At 40.5% G+C, this 17,704-nt stretch overlaps 1 protein-coding gene across 1 annotated transcript in view; it reads right to left on the bottom strand.

Moving 5' to 3' along the window:
• Nucleotides 1-770: 770 nt before the first annotated feature.
• Nucleotides 771-17,704, bottom strand: part of LOC116682395 (uncharacterized) — a 56,161-nt gene continuing 39,227 nt past the window's right edge. Inside the window, exons 62-95 of the mRNA XM_032509718.1 lie at nt 17,376-17,596; nt 17,079-17,225; nt 16,547-16,711; nt 16,238-16,389; nt 15,862-16,030; nt 15,552-15,660; nt 15,026-15,162; nt 14,742-14,867; nt 14,022-14,201; nt 13,204-13,428; nt 12,933-13,059; nt 12,426-12,625; nt 12,137-12,349; nt 11,815-11,960; nt 10,462-10,589; nt 10,117-10,261; nt 9,100-9,232; nt 8,783-8,950; nt 8,551-8,677; nt 8,226-8,437; nt 7,958-8,120; nt 7,657-7,745; nt 5,560-5,720; nt 5,341-5,455; nt 4,660-4,856; nt 4,535-4,568; nt 4,301-4,447; nt 3,870-4,205; nt 3,605-3,702; nt 3,413-3,519; nt 3,248-3,327; nt 2,416-2,444; nt 2,189-2,320; nt 771-1,770 (exon numbers count right to left, since the gene is read on the bottom strand). Of these exons, the coding sequence (XP_032365609.1) occupies nt 1,216-1,770; nt 2,189-2,320; nt 2,416-2,444; nt 3,248-3,327; nt 3,413-3,519; nt 3,605-3,702; nt 3,870-4,205; nt 4,301-4,447; nt 4,535-4,568; nt 4,660-4,856; nt 5,341-5,455; nt 5,560-5,720; nt 7,657-7,745; nt 7,958-8,120; nt 8,226-8,437; nt 8,551-8,677; nt 8,783-8,950; nt 9,100-9,232; nt 10,117-10,261; nt 10,462-10,589; nt 11,815-11,960; nt 12,137-12,349; nt 12,426-12,625; nt 12,933-13,059; nt 13,204-13,428; nt 14,022-14,201; nt 14,742-14,867; nt 15,026-15,162; nt 15,552-15,660; nt 15,862-16,030; nt 16,238-16,389; nt 16,547-16,711; nt 17,079-17,225; nt 17,376-17,596 (5,473 nt within the window). The 3' untranslated portion in view covers nt 771-1,215. The remainder of the gene's footprint in view (nt 1,771-2,188; nt 2,321-2,415; nt 2,445-3,247; nt 3,328-3,412; nt 3,520-3,604; nt 3,703-3,869; nt 4,206-4,300; nt 4,448-4,534; nt 4,569-4,659; nt 4,857-5,340; nt 5,456-5,559; nt 5,721-7,656; nt 7,746-7,957; nt 8,121-8,225; nt 8,438-8,550; nt 8,678-8,782; nt 8,951-9,099; nt 9,233-10,116; nt 10,262-10,461; nt 10,590-11,814; nt 11,961-12,136; nt 12,350-12,425; nt 12,626-12,932; nt 13,060-13,203; nt 13,429-14,021; nt 14,202-14,741; nt 14,868-15,025; nt 15,163-15,551; nt 15,661-15,861; nt 16,031-16,237; nt 16,390-16,546; nt 16,712-17,078; nt 17,226-17,375; nt 17,597-17,704) is intronic.

Genomic DNA, 17,704 nt, shown 5'->3' with positions numbered 1-17,704 from the left:
TTATAACATGATTACAGCAGGCAGCCATGGTGAAACATGTTGGAAATTGAGAAGTACAAATCTGCTGTGCTTGCTAAAAACACTTATATTCATTCTTGATCCATCTCTGTCTGTACATCCAGCACAAAAAAACATTTACATATAAATCACACACACACATCACACAAATAGTCTTCCTAAAAATAACCCTTGTGCTGATCTAAACAACTAGAGCAAATATATACACACACGGCGCCGGAGAAACTCAGCGTGGAGTTCTATGATGCCATGTCCACACACACACACACACACACACACACACACACACACACACACACACACACACACACACACACACACACACACACACAGGCTAAATCAGTGACACATAGCTGCTAATCTAATTGATAAGGCCTATAATCTCAGGGAGCCACTGAACCACACCCCTCACAAACACACACACAAAGCTACAGGGCAATGCCAGCTTCAACCCGGGGGACTTGGCACAGAGCTCTAAGCTAACACTGATAGTAAGTGAAGACTTGTTCCATCTGACCTTCTGATTTGGCTCACAGCCCCCTATAGGAATACTCACTTTCTATTATAAGACCCAGAACCCTGTGTGTCAGATAAACCATTCAACCAGAGGAAGGCAGCAGTCATACAGCATATACTTTTGCAAGATTTCAAGGTTGAAGTAGTAGTAGCTACTTTTAGTTTCACTTGGTTAGTAAAAGCTCAACAGAATGAAAAGGGCTTTGAGAAGAAAGGTTAGAGGACCTGGATGTTTGCTTAACAGAGAAAAGGGGGAAGAATTGTTGTAGTTGAATATTAAATATTCATGAGGACATGTGGGTCGTCACTTCTACAACACAGAAGTTGTCGTGGGCCTGAACCAACACAGGAGTACAAGTGTGTTCATTCAGCTGAAGTTTATTATCTTAATTATAATATGGTAATGAACAGAGCTTGTTTGAAAGGCTGGTGTTAACTCCTGCCTGAGAAACTATTTGGACAAGATGACAGATTGTATCAGACCGTTGCTTGTTGTTAATTCTATTCAGGATTCACAGATTATTAAAAGAAAAACACAAGCTGGTGCAAATTAAGAAAGTGGTCACTTGGATTGTTCCTCAAAAAACAAGACAGAATAGATAGATAACTGAGCCATTTTAGGATGAATATGAAGAAGCACAAACATGCAGGATAAATAACAAGATAACAAAAAAACATTTCTCAACAATGATCTACATTCACATCCAGGTTCTGATCAGTAGACCCCCACATGTCATCTGTGTGTCCAGTTGTATTGTCTATTGTGATCTGACTGATCAGCTCCTGCTCTCCTTGGACATTAAGATGCAGCCGATCTTGGCTCTCCAGCATCTGGCAGTCCAGTAATGTGTCAGTGTTGTTGCTCTGGACAGTGTAATTGGCCTGCTGGTCAGAAATATGACCCTCCAGTTTATAGCTACCAAGACCTTTGCTCTTTACTTTTTGTTGGCTGAGACTCTTGCTAGCTAGAATACTGTCCTGCCGCTGGCCGTCAGCGGGACTGCAGCCATCGACGCCAGGATAATGCTCCCCCCGTCTCTGCTGAGTGGGGCTGCTATCTGTTTGTGTACTGCCTCTCGTCCCATCTCGTGACTTGCTGTCATGCTGCTGGCTCTGTCTGATTTGGCCTAATGTGATTTGGAGCTCATTGAGGCGCTGTGATACATAGCGTCTCTTCAGTTCCAGCAGGATTGTTCCATTACGACTCAGGCTTGGCATGCTTGTTGGTGTTGCCCTCTGCATAAGAATGTATCGCAGATAATGTATTTTAGATTATGTTTTGTAAAAAGATTGAATAAGATGAGATGAGATGAATCCATGCACGTGGTCTCATGCAATGGTGCAAATATGCAAATGCTTGCACACATCATATTCAAGCATACTGATTCACACATTTTCCTCTTTAGTCAGGGCTGAATAGGAGCAAATGTATATCAGCATGATGTTTGAATGATTGACTCAACAAAATACATCAATGTAATATGCCATTTATATGTATGGGATGCTACATTAAATGAGTATTGAGAAAATAAAGGAACTAAAAAAATTGAAATAAAAAATTCTTAGCTCTTCACAACGCAACAAAATGACCACACAGTATAATTCTTTGGATTATGCAATTACATGTGCAATGTGTAATGTTCCAGCTAATTACCGCAGAATGGCTGCCAGCACTGTTCTCTCTCTCCTTTAGCCATGTGCTCATTTGAGCTCTCTTCTGTAGCTGCACGCACAGCTGCAAGAAAGACTCATTCATGCGGTCAATTTCTTCCTCCATGCAAGACATCTGCGACAGAGGAAATGGTGAAGTAAGGTTCAGTGCTTGGAAGAGGATAGTGACTATTCTCTGAACCTAAGACATAATTTGTTACTAAGTGGTACCTGCATTGGAGTCGCTTTCGGCGATAAACCTGCAGAAATGAAACAAGTCTTTTGATTTTTCAGAATTACAACACTGACATTAGGCAAGTGTTCAATAGTATCGTTGAAAACTGCTAATATTATATGACGATTGTGTATCTAGCAGAAGCAAAACTATTGTGTTTAGAATAGTGGTTTCATTGGTATGTTATGACACTCATCAACTGTATACTAGGATATTGGACCATTCTTCTGGAACAAAAGCTATAATAGCTTAAGTATGTTAAGATCGTGTGACTGGGGAGAAGGATTTCATTCAATTCCTTTCATGGGTTTCACAAGATAACCTGCCAATGCAGTAATGGATCAATGGCTTCAGGGCAGAAAATAGTAGTTTAAAAGCATTAAACTTATCTACACATACAAAAAAAATTATAATTGGACTGCTAGACCACGATAAGTTTTCCATTGATCAAGGGTCAATAGTTTGGGCTTCTTACACCAGTTCTGTTGTCTTGGTATATTACCTATGAATGCCATAAAAGGTAATGAGCTTTGTAATTAACTAATTTAGCAACTATCCAGCTTCTAAGCTGTGATACATTATGATTTTTAATCATTTTGATTTTGTTGAGGCATGTCTGTTCCCATTGCCATATTTACTTTGCATTGACAAATGAATAGTGTCAAATTATAGGGTTACCATTCTGTCTTAAGTGCTCTTAAGTCATGTGGTGATACAAAATTTTGTCCACCCGTGAATAGTTTTGTCAGAACCTAAAAATTGTTGTCATTGATGTGCATGCTGTGTAACCTCATTTACTATCTAATTTTAAATTAGCAATTTTCTTACCTGTGTCCGTCCCATCAGTTGAACTCTGTTTGAGGTTTGTGATGAGTTGTTCTAACTTGAAATATTTATATTTCTGAAGTCTAAATCGGAAAAGAGGCAGAGAAGTGTTTAATTATATGACTTTGTCCAAAGGACATACCATACTCTGCTGCTCTTTCCACCAACCTGCAAGCTAATAGGTGTTCAGTGAACTGTGCTTCAGTGGGAACTCTAATGTTGAGAAATTCCTCAACTAACGTATCATGCTGCTCCTCTGAAGCATCACATTTTGTCTATAAAAAGAAAAGATAAAAGGTTAGCTGCCCCTACCAGTGCAGTATTAGAATGATGTGTGAGGCTTACAAATCACTTACTCACCTCTGCTGGTTTCCATTTGAAAGAAAAGTTAAACTGCTGAAGGCTTATAATTGAAATGGCCTCATGGAGAGCTTGCACAAAGCTCTGGGGTTTGGATCCTAGATTAATAAAGAAAAAGAAAAAGATCTATTATTTTCAAAGTGGAATACATACTTTGTGCTTATAAAGATGATTGCCAGAGCTATTGCACTGTATAACATAACTTTTGCCGAGCCATGACACAACAATGGGCCTCAGTATGCTCTTTCAATAACTATCTGATTACCTGATGCTACGTAGGCCATGGACTGCAAAATTGTAGCGATGAAATGTCCCACGTGCTGAAGCTTTGCCTCTGACAAATAAAGGATTTGATTGACTGCATCAAAATAAAAGTCCCTTGAGCAGTGAGCCAGCAGAGCCTCATTGGAGGAAGATGAAGAAACAGGGATTGACTTGGCCAGCAGCAGAAGCACAGATGGGAACAGGGGGCAGTTTGCAAGCAACTGCATCACCTGGCAACCAAACAGGAACACGGCTGAGTGTTGAGGGGAGAGGTTGTCCAACGCAGTCGGGATAAGTTGCCCATCATGGTTCTCCTTGACAAAAAACTCTGTTGTTTCTAAAACAGATGGAAAATACTGCCTTTTAGGCTTTATAGTTACCATAATTTGTTGGTTATTTGTTGGCCCCATAATCTAGTTTAATCATGTTTACCACTGTGGAGATGATGATTAGGCTCAGCTATGCTAAGGTTGTGTAAAGACTGTTGGATCTCCTGCAGGGTCTTGAATAAAGGAGATATGCTGACCAGCTTGGACAGGTCGTGGTCACTTAGACAAGGAGCTGTGCTCTGTAGAGGGACTGGGGAAGACAGAATCATCTCATTGGGGTGACACAACATCCTGATTCTCTTGCAAATTAAACACTCTGTTTAGATTTGTTCCTTACCTGGCTCTGCTTTGGTCATATTCATAGATGAAAACTGTGGACATAATTTGAAGGACCAGATCATTCTTCACTTAATTATTCTATTGTAAGATATGCTACAAACAAAACAAATGCAACTGCAGTACCTGTGTATCAGACATGTTGGTGTCAACGGGCTGTGTGTATGCAGCTTGTGGCTCACATTCCCTGGCATCATGAGGACCAGTATGACAATATGGCGGACCAGGCAAATCCTGGTTCTGCCAAGCTTCTCCTGTCAGCCTACATAAGAGAGCTTCCACTGACCTGAGAACAGCTCCCAGTAATGCAATGGAGGCCTTGGCTGGGACGATGAGGATGTTCAGTCCCATGCAAATTTTGTTTTAAAGAAAAACATATAATGAAGGATGTGACATAGTATTCAATATGTCAAATCACAACAATGGGTGACTTAAAGAGTACAATGGGTAGATATGAGTCTTTGGACTAGGAATAGTCTGACGTATTGGGAAATGCTTATTTGCTTTATTTGCCAGAGACCGTTGTCTTGAAACAGGCGCACACAGCGAGCCTGGCTTTGTATGACGGTAATAGAGTCCACCTACCAGCACCTCTAAATATCACTTAACGTGTTATATGTATGGTTCTTTGTGCTAAGCTAACAGACTGTATTTTTACAGTATATTTATCATACAGAGAAAAGGTTATTAATCTTCTTATCCATATCACAACAAGAAAATAAATAGACATACTTCCCTAAAGGAGAAACTATTCCTTTAATCATCTTGTTTTTATGACTTATCATTATCATCATAAGTCAGTTTTACCTTGTGTATCTCTCTCTTCTACACTTCTGTTAGATGGTTTATCCCTCATTGCATTGTGGACAATCAGCTCCTTAAGAAGGCTTAGTTTTTTATGATCCATATTGTCGAAGACATTCTAAAAAAAGAAAATACACAATTTTACACAGTTTAGTTGTTGCACTTGAGAAGACCGTCTTGAACATCTAAAAATCTGTAATCTAATGCCTCACTTAAACTCACCTTGAGTGAGTCAGTCTGTTGGCAAATGTTTCTATAAAACTCCTGTGTGTCTTTGCGGTGTCGGGCCAGTTGTGAGGCTATGTGCAGGTTCTGGTCCTCTAGTTTGTCGTACAGAGTCTTCACATTTAATTCCTCTAAATCACAGCGCCTTGACACACTTCCTAAATGGGAACAGTAAATGTCAATAATATGTCACTTAAAAATGGGCTGAAAATAAAAAGTAAACTAATCACGCCATCCTATAGATGATTACTCTCCCGATGACTGACTGCACCTTAAAATCAAAACTTCCTTAACTGGGCTCCATAACTAATAACCCGTATGTACTGGTTTTACTGTAAAGTCTCTTTGAGTACCATGTAAACCTCAATATGTAAACAAAATGCATTATTATTATTATTATTTGGGCATTTTTAGGCCTTTATTTGACAGTACAGCTGAAGACATGAAAGGGGAGATAGAGGGGGAATGACATGCAGCAAAGGGCCGCAGGTCAGAGTCAAACCCTAGTCCACTGCGTCAAGGAGAAAACCTCTATATATGGGCACCCGCTACCAACTGAGCTATCCAGGCGTCCTATTATTCTTATTGTTGTTCTTATTATTATTATAACAACAGTTGAGTCTCTCAAGCTTTTTAGACAATCCAGATGAAGCATGCAATGGATGATAAGTACTTAAATTAAAATTGCAGAGGCTAACTAGAGAGCCAGAGATAACAGCACAAGAGTGTGATATTAGTCATTATTTTCTTTATCATCAATCAAATTGGGAATAGGCTGTGAACTGCTACCTGGTCATGCATGATGGTTTCATAATGACTAGGCCAATGGACATTTAAACGCCCTATCAAGCTGCACGAGTACTGCAAAAGTCTCTAAGTGAGAAACATTAAAGCCAACTGTACCAGTTCATTACACACATTATCAGACTAGAAACAAATGATGTATAAATACATTGAAGAACAGTTTTTAAGTGAAACATTTCTGGAAACATTTCCTATGATTGATTTATGACCAGGTTATTGAAGTGGTACATAAAACATAAAAACTGATGGGTCAATCCCATATACTGAAAACGATTTTAACCATGTTAGGGGCATGGCACAATGGATGGCTATTATATGTTGGGCTGTCGCTTGTTTGGTAGGACCACCACTTTGCTCCAGACTGAAATATTTCAACATCTATTTGATGGATTGTCATGATCTTTGGTAGTGACATTCATGGATCTCAGAGCATGATTCTGACTAACTTTATATTAAGCCATCATCAGATCAAGATTTAAATTTGTCCATTACTTAAGTTTGTGACTAAACACCTGCAAAACTAATTATATTTCTATCAGCTTCAACTGTAGATTATGTTTAATGTTACTTGGCAAATGTTAGCATGCTCATCTTTCATAAAGGTTATAGTTAGGGCTGGTTCAGTTTTTTTTTTAGTTATGATGCTATAGGTTTAGACTGCCAAGGAACTTCCAATGATCTCTCTCTCTCTGTGTGTGTGTGTGTGTGTGTGTGTGTGTGTGTGTGTGTGTGTGTGTGTGTGCGCGCATTAATGTCCCAATGTTACTAACTTAGCTTCATCCCCCAAATCCTTGTGCTTCCCACGTCACAGGTTCCCTTGGATTGTGGTGACACAACTGTTCATTATGTCAACTCATTAATTTAGGAGCAGATCTGAACAATAGGGCAGATATACAAATCATTTTTTTCCTTGAGTTAACCAATTTCTGCTGCATTCATGTGGTGTCAGAATAATCAAATAAATTAATTCCCGACTGGGGAAAATTCACATTTCATTAACATTGTGACAAAGGGCATGCCTTGGTGGAGGTCTGTGCTTTCAGAGTGCCCTGCTAGTGGTTATTATTGTTATCTTTGACTTTTATTTTTGCAGTCTTCCCACTTTGTATTGCATTTGCTGCACAGCAATTTCCTTTTGGATAAATAAAGTTTTATCTTGCAACATGCAACTCACTGTGCACTCCACCATACACACCTGTAACAGCATGACTTCCTGACCTTACTAATACTAATAGTACATTTAAAAAAAGGGTTTGATCTATAGCACAATGTAATAAACAGTGAGCTTACCTCCTTTTGAAACAGCGGGCTCCTCAGCTTCTGCTCCCTCTCCTACACCCCTACTGCCTAAGAAGCCACCAAGGCTTGGGACAACTATGCTGAAACACAAGAAAAAGCTACACATACAGTATGTCTTATGTCCATTTACATAGTTTGCAGAGAGGTTGACAAGGACAATGAGACAGAAAGGAGAGTGACTTTTAGCACATATTATCAAGGGTACATTAATATGTGCTGCTAGGACTCCCAACATCAGTGTCCTGACACATTTATAAATCACACCATCAGTGTTGATGTCTAGCCAACAGACCTGTCTTCGCTGCAAACACAATCCACTGGATAGAAGGGCTCCCCAAGGCTGCGCCACTTTGGCTTAGTCCTCCACTGGGTGGCAAGTTTTGCATTGCTGGGTTGCAAAACTAGCACTGTGGTGGTCAAAACCACAACTACAACCAGCAGCAGACTCAGGATTCCTACACACAGTTAGCATTGTGTCATGATAAAATAGCAAGCACAACCATGCACCTGCATGATAAAATGTTTAGTAGACATTAATTGTAAACAGTAAGGATGTTCACCTGATATCACCCCCCAGTCAGGTAGAAGGTTGAGTCTGTGCTGCTTGACAATCCCGTACTTGACCAGCTGTGCCGGGGTCATGGGCTGGAAGACGGAGGCCCGAGGGTCACACTCTGTCTCCTCCTCATTCACCACCACCACCGTACTCCACTCTGGGACAGCATTGTCAACAAACACATACTTCCCTGTTTCTGAAAACACATGTGCAAACCTGAGAAAAGGAGTGGAACAGAGAGAAGTTTGAGGTGTATAGGGGATGTCACAAAATGTGATTTTGAACAATAAATACTTCAGGCTCTACCTGCAGTATGGACTCAACCCTACCTTGTAGAGTTAAAGTTTGTCTGCTTCATGAGTATCTGCAGATGTCTGAAGGCACCAAAGTCCCAGCTGGGGTTACTGTTAAACAGGTGGTCTTTCTGATACACTGGGAAGTGGCTGAGACGGCGGTCTTAGAGATATAAAAAAAGGTAAAACAAGATTACGGTTTTTAAAACAAAAATAAATCACACCGTCATGATTAAAAAAACATGGAAGTAAACAAAATAGGTGGTACCAGTGTGGTTGATTGTAAGATGGAAAATAAGCATGTCACCAGAGGACAGACAGGCAATAGGGTTTGGGATACGAGGAAGGACAGGTGGGTCAAAAGAATCATCATCATCATCATTATCTTCTGTCTCTCTCCTCTTTCTGGGTCTTGTATTTAAAAGTTCTATTGGTTCTGAGTAGAGATGGATCAGTGCTTAGGGTTTAGACAATCAAGTTCAATTTTCATCTTTTTATTTCTTTCTTTAAAATTATCCTGTATACATAAAGACATGAAAAAAATAAAGATAAAATGAATCAATATGACAAGTTAAGTTTAGTCACCTGAAATAAACTGATTGATGAGCTCTATCTGTGTGTGAATCCAACCAAACACCCCTTTAGTGTCAAACTGGACCAAATGGATTCTACCAATACTCTTTGTGTGGATATCTGGTCCTAAAACATTGATTACAGTCTGGGAGTAAACAGAAACAAGCTCAATAAGAACTGCTACTGCAGCACAACACAACAGTATAATACATAAATTCAAGAAATAAAATGATAAAATATCAATAACTCATTTTGAGGCCTTTGCTCTCATTAAACTGACAAGGCAGCTGTGTTTTCACCATATTGGGGAAGCAATTAAATATAATGAACAGTAATGGCATATTGTGATTCTACATGAAATAAATACATACATACATACATACATACATACACACATACATAAACTTGTGTTTTCCATGGCTAATCATGTAGATCATGGTAAAATAATGAAACACAAAAGGGTTTAATGTGTAAATGTCCTGTACTCTACAAAAAAAGACTGTTGTGTTAAAATCATTACACACTAAACAGTTTGGGCTGCTTAATATCTGTTTTGGGTGCATTCCAGTGCACCCAAATCATGTGGTGATGAAATTGATTACAATTATTACACCAAGTTGCTATTTTGTTGGACTGCTAAATACGTTTTGCCGCATAGAGAGATGAGTTAATTATTGATCACTTTCCCTTTATTGCAATGCAATGATATCACCAAATGTGCTGATGCAACATTTTTACATGTGTCCTGCTAAGACTAGACTGGCCTAGAACTGATAAATGCTACGGCAAGCTTTCCGCCAAATAACCGATTTTGCTAACCCCTACAGTCTGAAATGTCTCTTGGCTGCATGCTTACAATACTACTATTAGATTTGTGTTTATTGTTATCTGGGGTAGCAGCTTCGGAAAATCCTCTCGTTCGCATTCACACTTAATGTTATTCATAAGTACCTATAAGGTAAATAAGAACTCCATTATCTTCTAAGGCCAATCACCAGTTTGTCAATGGCCCTTTCACAGCTCCCTTACCCTGGCCCAGACCATCTTGTCTCTTTCTTTGAGGCAGAGCAGCAGGTGTCCATCTGGCGAGAACTGGGCCGAGAGATGAGGTAGTCTGGAAAGGCAGGAAGTGTTGCAATGCTCTTCGGCCGACACATATCGCTCACACTGGCAGCTGGGGCAATAGGATCAGGCAGTGACAAGACACAGAAAGACAGAAAGCATTTCAGGCTACTTACCAATTAGAAATAATAATTAATTTCCTTAGTTTATCCAGCTTTATTAGTTTTACCAGGGCATTTTTTCAAATAGTCAGTGACTTTGCAAGGTGTTTTAAAGGACCAAGTTGAATTAAAAAGTATAAGTGAGATTCACATGCCCATCTCCACATCCAGAGTTCCTCCATGTTGTCCACAGGTGATATTACAGGAGTGGAGTGACGGTGACACACACTCCCTGGATGCTGCCAGACGAACCTGACCTGTGGCACATCTTCTGTTTGCCTTAAACACATCAAACACAGACATCTAAAATGACTTCAAACACACAGATCTTGCTGGTCATTACATTATTCAGGATTAAAAAGCAGTACAAGAGTATTTTCCATCCCACTGTTCTTCTGAGAAAAAAATAATTATAGAAAAATCATCACATACAGGTCACATTAAAGACCCTTTTATGGTTGAGCGTAGAATCAACGGCGTACCACCGCAGACCCTCTGCGTCTACGCCGGACCCTTTGCCGTAGTGTGATGCACACTACTCGAAAAATGCAACTACAGTGGGGCTCGAAAGTTTTGGGCAAATTTGTGTTAATGTGCATAAAAAAGCCAAGAAAAGATGGAAAAATCTTCTAAAAGCATCAAATGACAGATTAGACATTTGTATAATATGTCACAAAAAGTTAGATTTTATTTCCATCATTTACACTTTCAAAAAAACAGAAAACAAAAAAATGGCGTCGGCAAAAGGTTGGGCACCCTGCAGAGTTTATAGCATGCACCGCCCCCTTTGGAAAGCTGAGACATGACAGCGTCATGGTCAGCATCTCACAGCCCAGAAATCTCAAAGAACTGGAAGACTTTTGGAAGGAAGAATGGGCGAAGATAACTCAAACAAGAATTGAAAGACTCTTGGCTGGTTACAAGAAGCATTTCCAAGCTGTGATACTTGCCAAAGGGACAACTTTTGCAAACGCCATTTTTTGTTTTCTGTTATTTTGAAAGTGTAAATGATGGAAATTATGCACATTAATACAATTTTTTACCTGGGGTGCCCAAACTTTCAAGCCCCACTGTATATGTTGCACGTTGCTCAGCCATGGCTTGTTAGTGTTGCATTTCCCCCCCAACTCCTTTCCTGGTTCTCCTTCTCCATAAACAACATGAAATCAAGGAGAGGGTTAACTTTTCCGGCTACAGATTTCCCACCTTGGTCAGAAAACACAGAGGGGGACACTTTGTTTCTCTCATTATGACTCTAGAGTCGGTACTTACTCAGAAGCTAATTGCCGTCAATCTCTCACTTCTCCGTCGCTCTATCACCTACTCCCCACACACACACATGCCGGCTCGATGTACACACCAGCGCACAAGTATAAATATCAGGCCACTTACGTAGGCTTTGGTGAAAGCTCTGCATGGAGCCTCCACACAACCATAAAACGGACTAATGACAGTGTTTTCCACAGGTCGATACAGTAATTAACAGCCACTATATAACACTGACCTCAGGCTGGCAGTCCAATTCACTGTCAGAGGTAGAGCTTTTGAAATCCAGTTCATTGTAGAAGATGAAACCAGTTCTGCACAAACACGAGCCATCCGAGTGCTGGAAAGCACGATTCTTGCCAAGACAAGTACAAGAAGAAGAACCTGAGGAAACATGTGTGATTGGTACACCAACGGGACAGAGATAGTTTCCTGTAGTGATGAATAATGATTTTGAAATTGTAACTTAACTTAAAAACGGTAAAATAAGCATGTAATAAGTTCAGATAAAAGCATTTAATGTTATCTGAGTTATCTGGAAAGATTTGAAAGGATCCAACCTGCTGTTGAGGTGGAGGAACTTCCACAGGGAAAGCATGCCTTCTGAGCAGGCAGGTGGTTGAAGGTACCAGCTGGACATGGGTGACAGTCAGCCATTGTCTCAGCATGAATGCGGATACCAAAGGTGCCAGGGGGGCAAGGTATTAGTTGGGTGGTTCCCATTGGACAGACATACCCAAGAAGACAAGGGTTACTCTTGTAATGGTTTGTACCTGTTAAATTAAGATAAAGTCACACGTTATTCGGCATTTGACATGAAATAGATGATTTGTGGTAGTGAGCAAATACCTGGGGGGCAAAAGTATCCTGGTGGACATGGAAGGCATTGTGGGATAGCAGAAAGGTACGGGCGATAGGTGCCCCCCTCACATACACTGCAGCAGCTGTTTTGGGATCCTCTGAGCCCACTGGTGTTGACAGGCATGGAACCCCCTTTGCAGGACTTCATGGCAGAGCTGTTGGCTGGGCAGTAGTAGGGAAATGGACAGCTGTGGGGCATGGTAACTGGGTTATTTATAAAGCTTTAATCCACACCGTATAGAATCAGGCCAAATTTATTTAGCTTTCATCATTTCAACAGTTGAAGCCTCTAATTTCTATGTCAATCTTACAAAAGTATAGTTCAGTTTATTTGTTTCACAGAGCATAAAAAACTAATTACATAAAAGAAATACAAAAACACACTTGAGGGTGTGGTAGAAACCTGTAGCGGCTCATGTAAAAACCATAACCAAAGTACATATGCAGTGTGTTTGCTTTTCAGGTTTCAGAATATTGGACATTTCATGCACTCACAGTTGTTTGGGGGTGTGGTAGGAATGAGATCCCTCAGGACAAAAATACCCTTCAGGACAGACTCGTGGCTCAGCAGTCAGAGGTCCACAGTATGAGCCAGCTCTGCACAGCCTCTCTGAGACTGCACCTGGATTATGATCCAAAAACTAATTAGTGAAACACTTCATTGTCTTTAGAGAGAAAAGCATTTATTCAAAGAAAAGACTCAAAGTTATCACATACATAATCTAATATACAATGCTAATATTATAAACTGTGTTGATGGACCTACCCATGGGACATTCATAAGAGGCCCTGCAGGGGATCCCCTCCACATTTGGCTTCCCGGTAGCCTGAGGATCTGGACAGAAGGTTCCCCCTGCACAAGGTTCACACTGGCTGGGTGCAGCAGCTCCAGGAACAGACCTCTTGGTGCCTGCAGGGCAGAAGATGGGGGGTCCAGACCCACTGCACCAGAAACCAGGTGGACAGGGACTTTCTGAGTAGTCTGTAAGCCCTGTAAAACAACAGTTTTCTGAAAAAAAAAATCACTTCACACACTATAACCAAAATAGAAATAACTTTGCTGCATCATCGTCCGCACACATTGAGGGGACTTTAAATGGGAAAACAACTGAACATCTGAAAGAGTAGATGGAGGTAGACAATCTGCTGGAAATGAACCACGACTGCAGATAAAGTACCAATATGATTTCAATTTAAAATAATTTAAAGCATTCATAAGGAAGATGAGTTTTTTCTTTGTATTTTTGATATAGAAAGTTCAAATGTAGTGTCTTCTATCACATGATACCTCCTTCCCTCTTATCTCAGGCACAGGTTTAATAATGTGCATACATATAAAAATTAATAAAACCTAGTGTAAAAAGGGAATTTTTGTGTCCTTAGAAATGTAAAATCAACTCTGCCAAAGTGAGGACTATTAGGGCGTATTTTAAACTTTATTATACAGCAGGCTCGGGATGTAGTAGAATTAAAAGGAAAAAATACCTTTAATGGAAAACATTAAGGATTTTGTTACATTTGAAATGTGTAATTTTAGTTCATCTTTTTAATTAGTCGTGATGACTTCAATGCAGTGTGTCAGACCTGTGCTGTTACAGTTTGAACCAGGAGGACAGGGCAGGCAGTCGCCCTTGCTGCCAGCTCCAAGGGAAGCTCGGTAGGTGTACAGCGGACATGGCCTGGGTCCTGTCCCTCCATTAAAATCACTGCCAGGCAAGCCATCACAGTAATGAGCAGCAGGACACAGATGAAGGACTGGGTCACCTGCAAACAAAACGCTTTCAGATATTTTCATGATGAGGTTGTTTTAATGCCAAAATTGTTACACTCTTGCTTTTCAGTTTCATCAATTTTAATACTACTACTCACTTTTAAGGCTCATGAAGCCCTTGCCCCTGGCTAAATTTCAAAGTTATCATTTTTAAGACAGGGCTTTTCTGGCTTCTGCCAATTATCAACCTGAGGTTTTAGCTGTAGTTCCAGGATCCTGCTGGTATCTACTTATACTCAGTTTACACATGAAACACACAATGATGCAATTAACTTCCCAGCAGGAAAGCAAGCAAGCAGCATGCCGCTTCCCAGGCATCAGAAACAAAAACTGCTCTTCTAAGCCAAAGAAAAAAGGACCTTTTTAAGTTTTACTGTGAGAATCAATATCTCAAACTCAGCTTATTCATCACTTAAAAACAACTTGTCCTCTTAACTGAAACTTTATCCTGCATTTTTCCCTGAAAACCTGATAACAGTAGCCACAGAAACACTTCCAACTACTCAAACATAAGGAGCATTATAAGCTCATACCAGGTTTACACCAATACTGAGGTGGGCAGGGTAAGCAGTTCTGTAGGCTGGAACCGCCTGGGGAGCTTCTGACAGTGTTTACAGGACACATTAAAGCCTCCCCTGTGCCCTCGGGACAGTAGAAACCTAAAATAAAAATTATTTTTGCATAAACAATGCATCATAAATATTAAAAAGAATAAAATGATTAACTACGTTGATGATAACTAATCTTAAATGTCAAAGAATTTACGATTTAAGTATGAAAATATGTATGTTGTTTTTAAATGATTGATGTATTGTACCTGGTGGACATGGTCCAGCACACTGCATGCCCCACTGGCACTGGGTCAGATTAGATATTGGTCCCTGAGGGGTGAAATCTGCACTCCCAGAAACACAGAGATAGCCAGCAGCACACATACCCTGGATCCTACCAGCCCTGAAGAAAAGATTCACAGGGTTAGCTTGCACACAAAATCACAGAGAAACACATATGAACACAGGAACCTTTAGAAGACTCTAAAATGTATGCTTCATTAGATAAATAGAATGATAATTACATTGTTTCTAACATTTTCACCTCCCACATCTACATTCATTATATTCATGCATATCAAGGTCTTAATTTGGCTGTTCAGTGAGCCGTGACTCTTGAACATGCTAATTGTGAGTATAATCAGAGCAGAGAAGAATGTTTGCCTTTGAGCATATGTCGATGTGTGTATGTACAAGATGTGTGTGTTCCTAAATGTGTGTCTGTCCGTATGTGAATGTGAGACAAAGTACATATTGGAGAGCTTGTGTATGCATACACTGCATCCAGTGTACCTGCAGAACTTCCCTGGAGGGCAGGGTAAACACTCTCTCTCTTCTTGTAGCCCTCTCTGGTTTGAATGAGTGTACGTCCCATTAGGGCAGGAATGAGGCACCATTGTGCCTGAAAAAAAAGATGCAGTAGAGTGGAGACTGACAGGGTGATTTATTACATAGTAGTTACAACAAAGGAATACATTTCTTAAACTAAAACAAGTCTGAGAGGCCTTCTTTGTGTGTGTTCTTTGTGATGGGTTTTAAGGTTATACATGAATTAAATTAAAGTTGCCATCTGCTGTTGTCAAAAAATGTCCTTTTAAAGTACCTGCAGGGCAGAATGAGTGTGGTGGGCAGGGCCACGGCTCTCCTACTATTGCCTCCTCACAGTAGAACCCAGCTCGGCATGGGATACAACTGTCTGAGCCTGGGTTCGGCTGGTACTCCCCTGTGGGACAAGGCCGGGCCAGGGCAGAGCCTTCTGGACAGTGGTGGCCCTAGGAGATGATAGAAATGACAAAGGGGGTGGGATTCAATGCAGCAGGACATTCATAATAATTAACATGGCATAAGCTTCTATCTGAGAGATACTGTTTGAAAACAATAGAAACAATGTAAAAGGGAAGGCGAGAAAATGGAATTCAGTGGAAGGGAGAGAGTGCACAGAGATTAAAATAATTAAATAGTATATGAATGACCCCTACCTTGGGGCAGAGGAAAGCATAAGGAGTGGTTGAAGAGAAGTCAAAAGGGCAGTAGAAACCAGCAGCACAGGGGCCACTTGGGTTGGCCAGACCCTCAGTGGAGCAGTAGTAACCAGCAGGACAGGCAGAGCAGCTCTCAATGGACACTCCTCCTATGACAACAAATAAGAGTGATGCAAATCAGACAAGCATATGACAATAGATCCCACTAGGAACTCTTTCAAATGCCATCTCCTAATTAAATTATTCAATTCATCACACAGTGCAGTGACTAACAGAAAAAAATATGAGCGTAAACAGTAACTGTACCGATGGTGTTGCGAATACTGCCAAGAGGGCATGGAATTGGCAAGAGGCATCCTCTTGGACAATAGTGGCCAACGGGGCAAGGGCCATTCCTGGGGAAGTTGTCAGAGCTCTGCGGCGTCGGCTCCATGGCTCCACCTTGGCAGAAATAACCCTGCAAACAAGAACCTAGACAAAAATACAAATATACACTCAATGTGTATCCTTCAATCAATTAGATAGCAGCAGCTGATTCAGAACACAGCTGATCGAGTCCTCACTAAGACCAAGAAAGTGGATTAGATGTAATTGTTGATTTTTACACTGCACTGTATTTTTTACTCTTGTATTTTATACCCGTTATATAATCTTTTTAAAGAAGGTTTTTAATTGTTTTAAACTTTGTTTTATGTAAAGCACTTTGAATCACCTTCTTGTTGAAATGTCCTTTATAAATAAAGCTGCCTTGCCTTGTTACTAAATGGTTGAACTAGTATCAGGGTGTGTGCATTTTGGCTAAAATAATGTGTCACCAAATATCTTTGTGTTTGGTCACCTTGTGGTGTTGAGGCTCCATATGAGCTACAGTACACTCCAGAAGGACAGGGTGTGCAGGCAGATAGAGAAAGGGCTCCTGTCTGGTTGCTGAAAGTCCCTAAAGGACAGAGCTGAGGCAGGGCTGTCCCGGCAGGACAAAAATGGCCTAGGAAGAAAAACCTATTAAATATTGGTACTGCAGAATTATAAATGCAGAATTATAAATTTGACCACTGGACAATATTGGTGCTGTACGTTAACGGGTAAGTTATATGATTTGTACTGTAGATTAAAAGTTTATTTTCATCATCCTCACCAGCTGGGCATATAGAGGGCTCCTGAGTGGCTGAGGAGGAACACATGGTCCCTTTGGGGCATATTATACAGTGGGCAGCTCCAAGAGCAGGGCTGTAAGTGCCAGGCTCACAGGGCACCTCACTTGCTGAGCCAACAGGACAGCTATAGCCAGCGGGGCAGAGGTAGCCATGGGAAATATTCGTCGGGGTTGGACTGGAGCTGCCATAAAGGCAAACATACCTGTAGGCATAAACAAGGAAAACAAACTTTACATTACAAATATTGCCACAAGCTGCAATTAGTGAGGAAATATAACTTACACATTTTGGAGAAGTTTTCAGTTTTGTA

Source organism: Etheostoma spectabile, chromosome 3 (assembly GCF_008692095.1).
Source record: "Etheostoma spectabile isolate EspeVRDwgs_2016 chromosome 3, UIUC_Espe_1.0, whole genome shotgun sequence".
Classification (NCBI taxonomy): Eukaryota; Metazoa; Chordata; class Actinopteri; order Perciformes; family Percidae; genus Etheostoma; species Etheostoma spectabile.
Note: the sequence above shows the minus strand (reverse complement) of the source record. Positions and strands in the feature narration are given on the sequence as shown.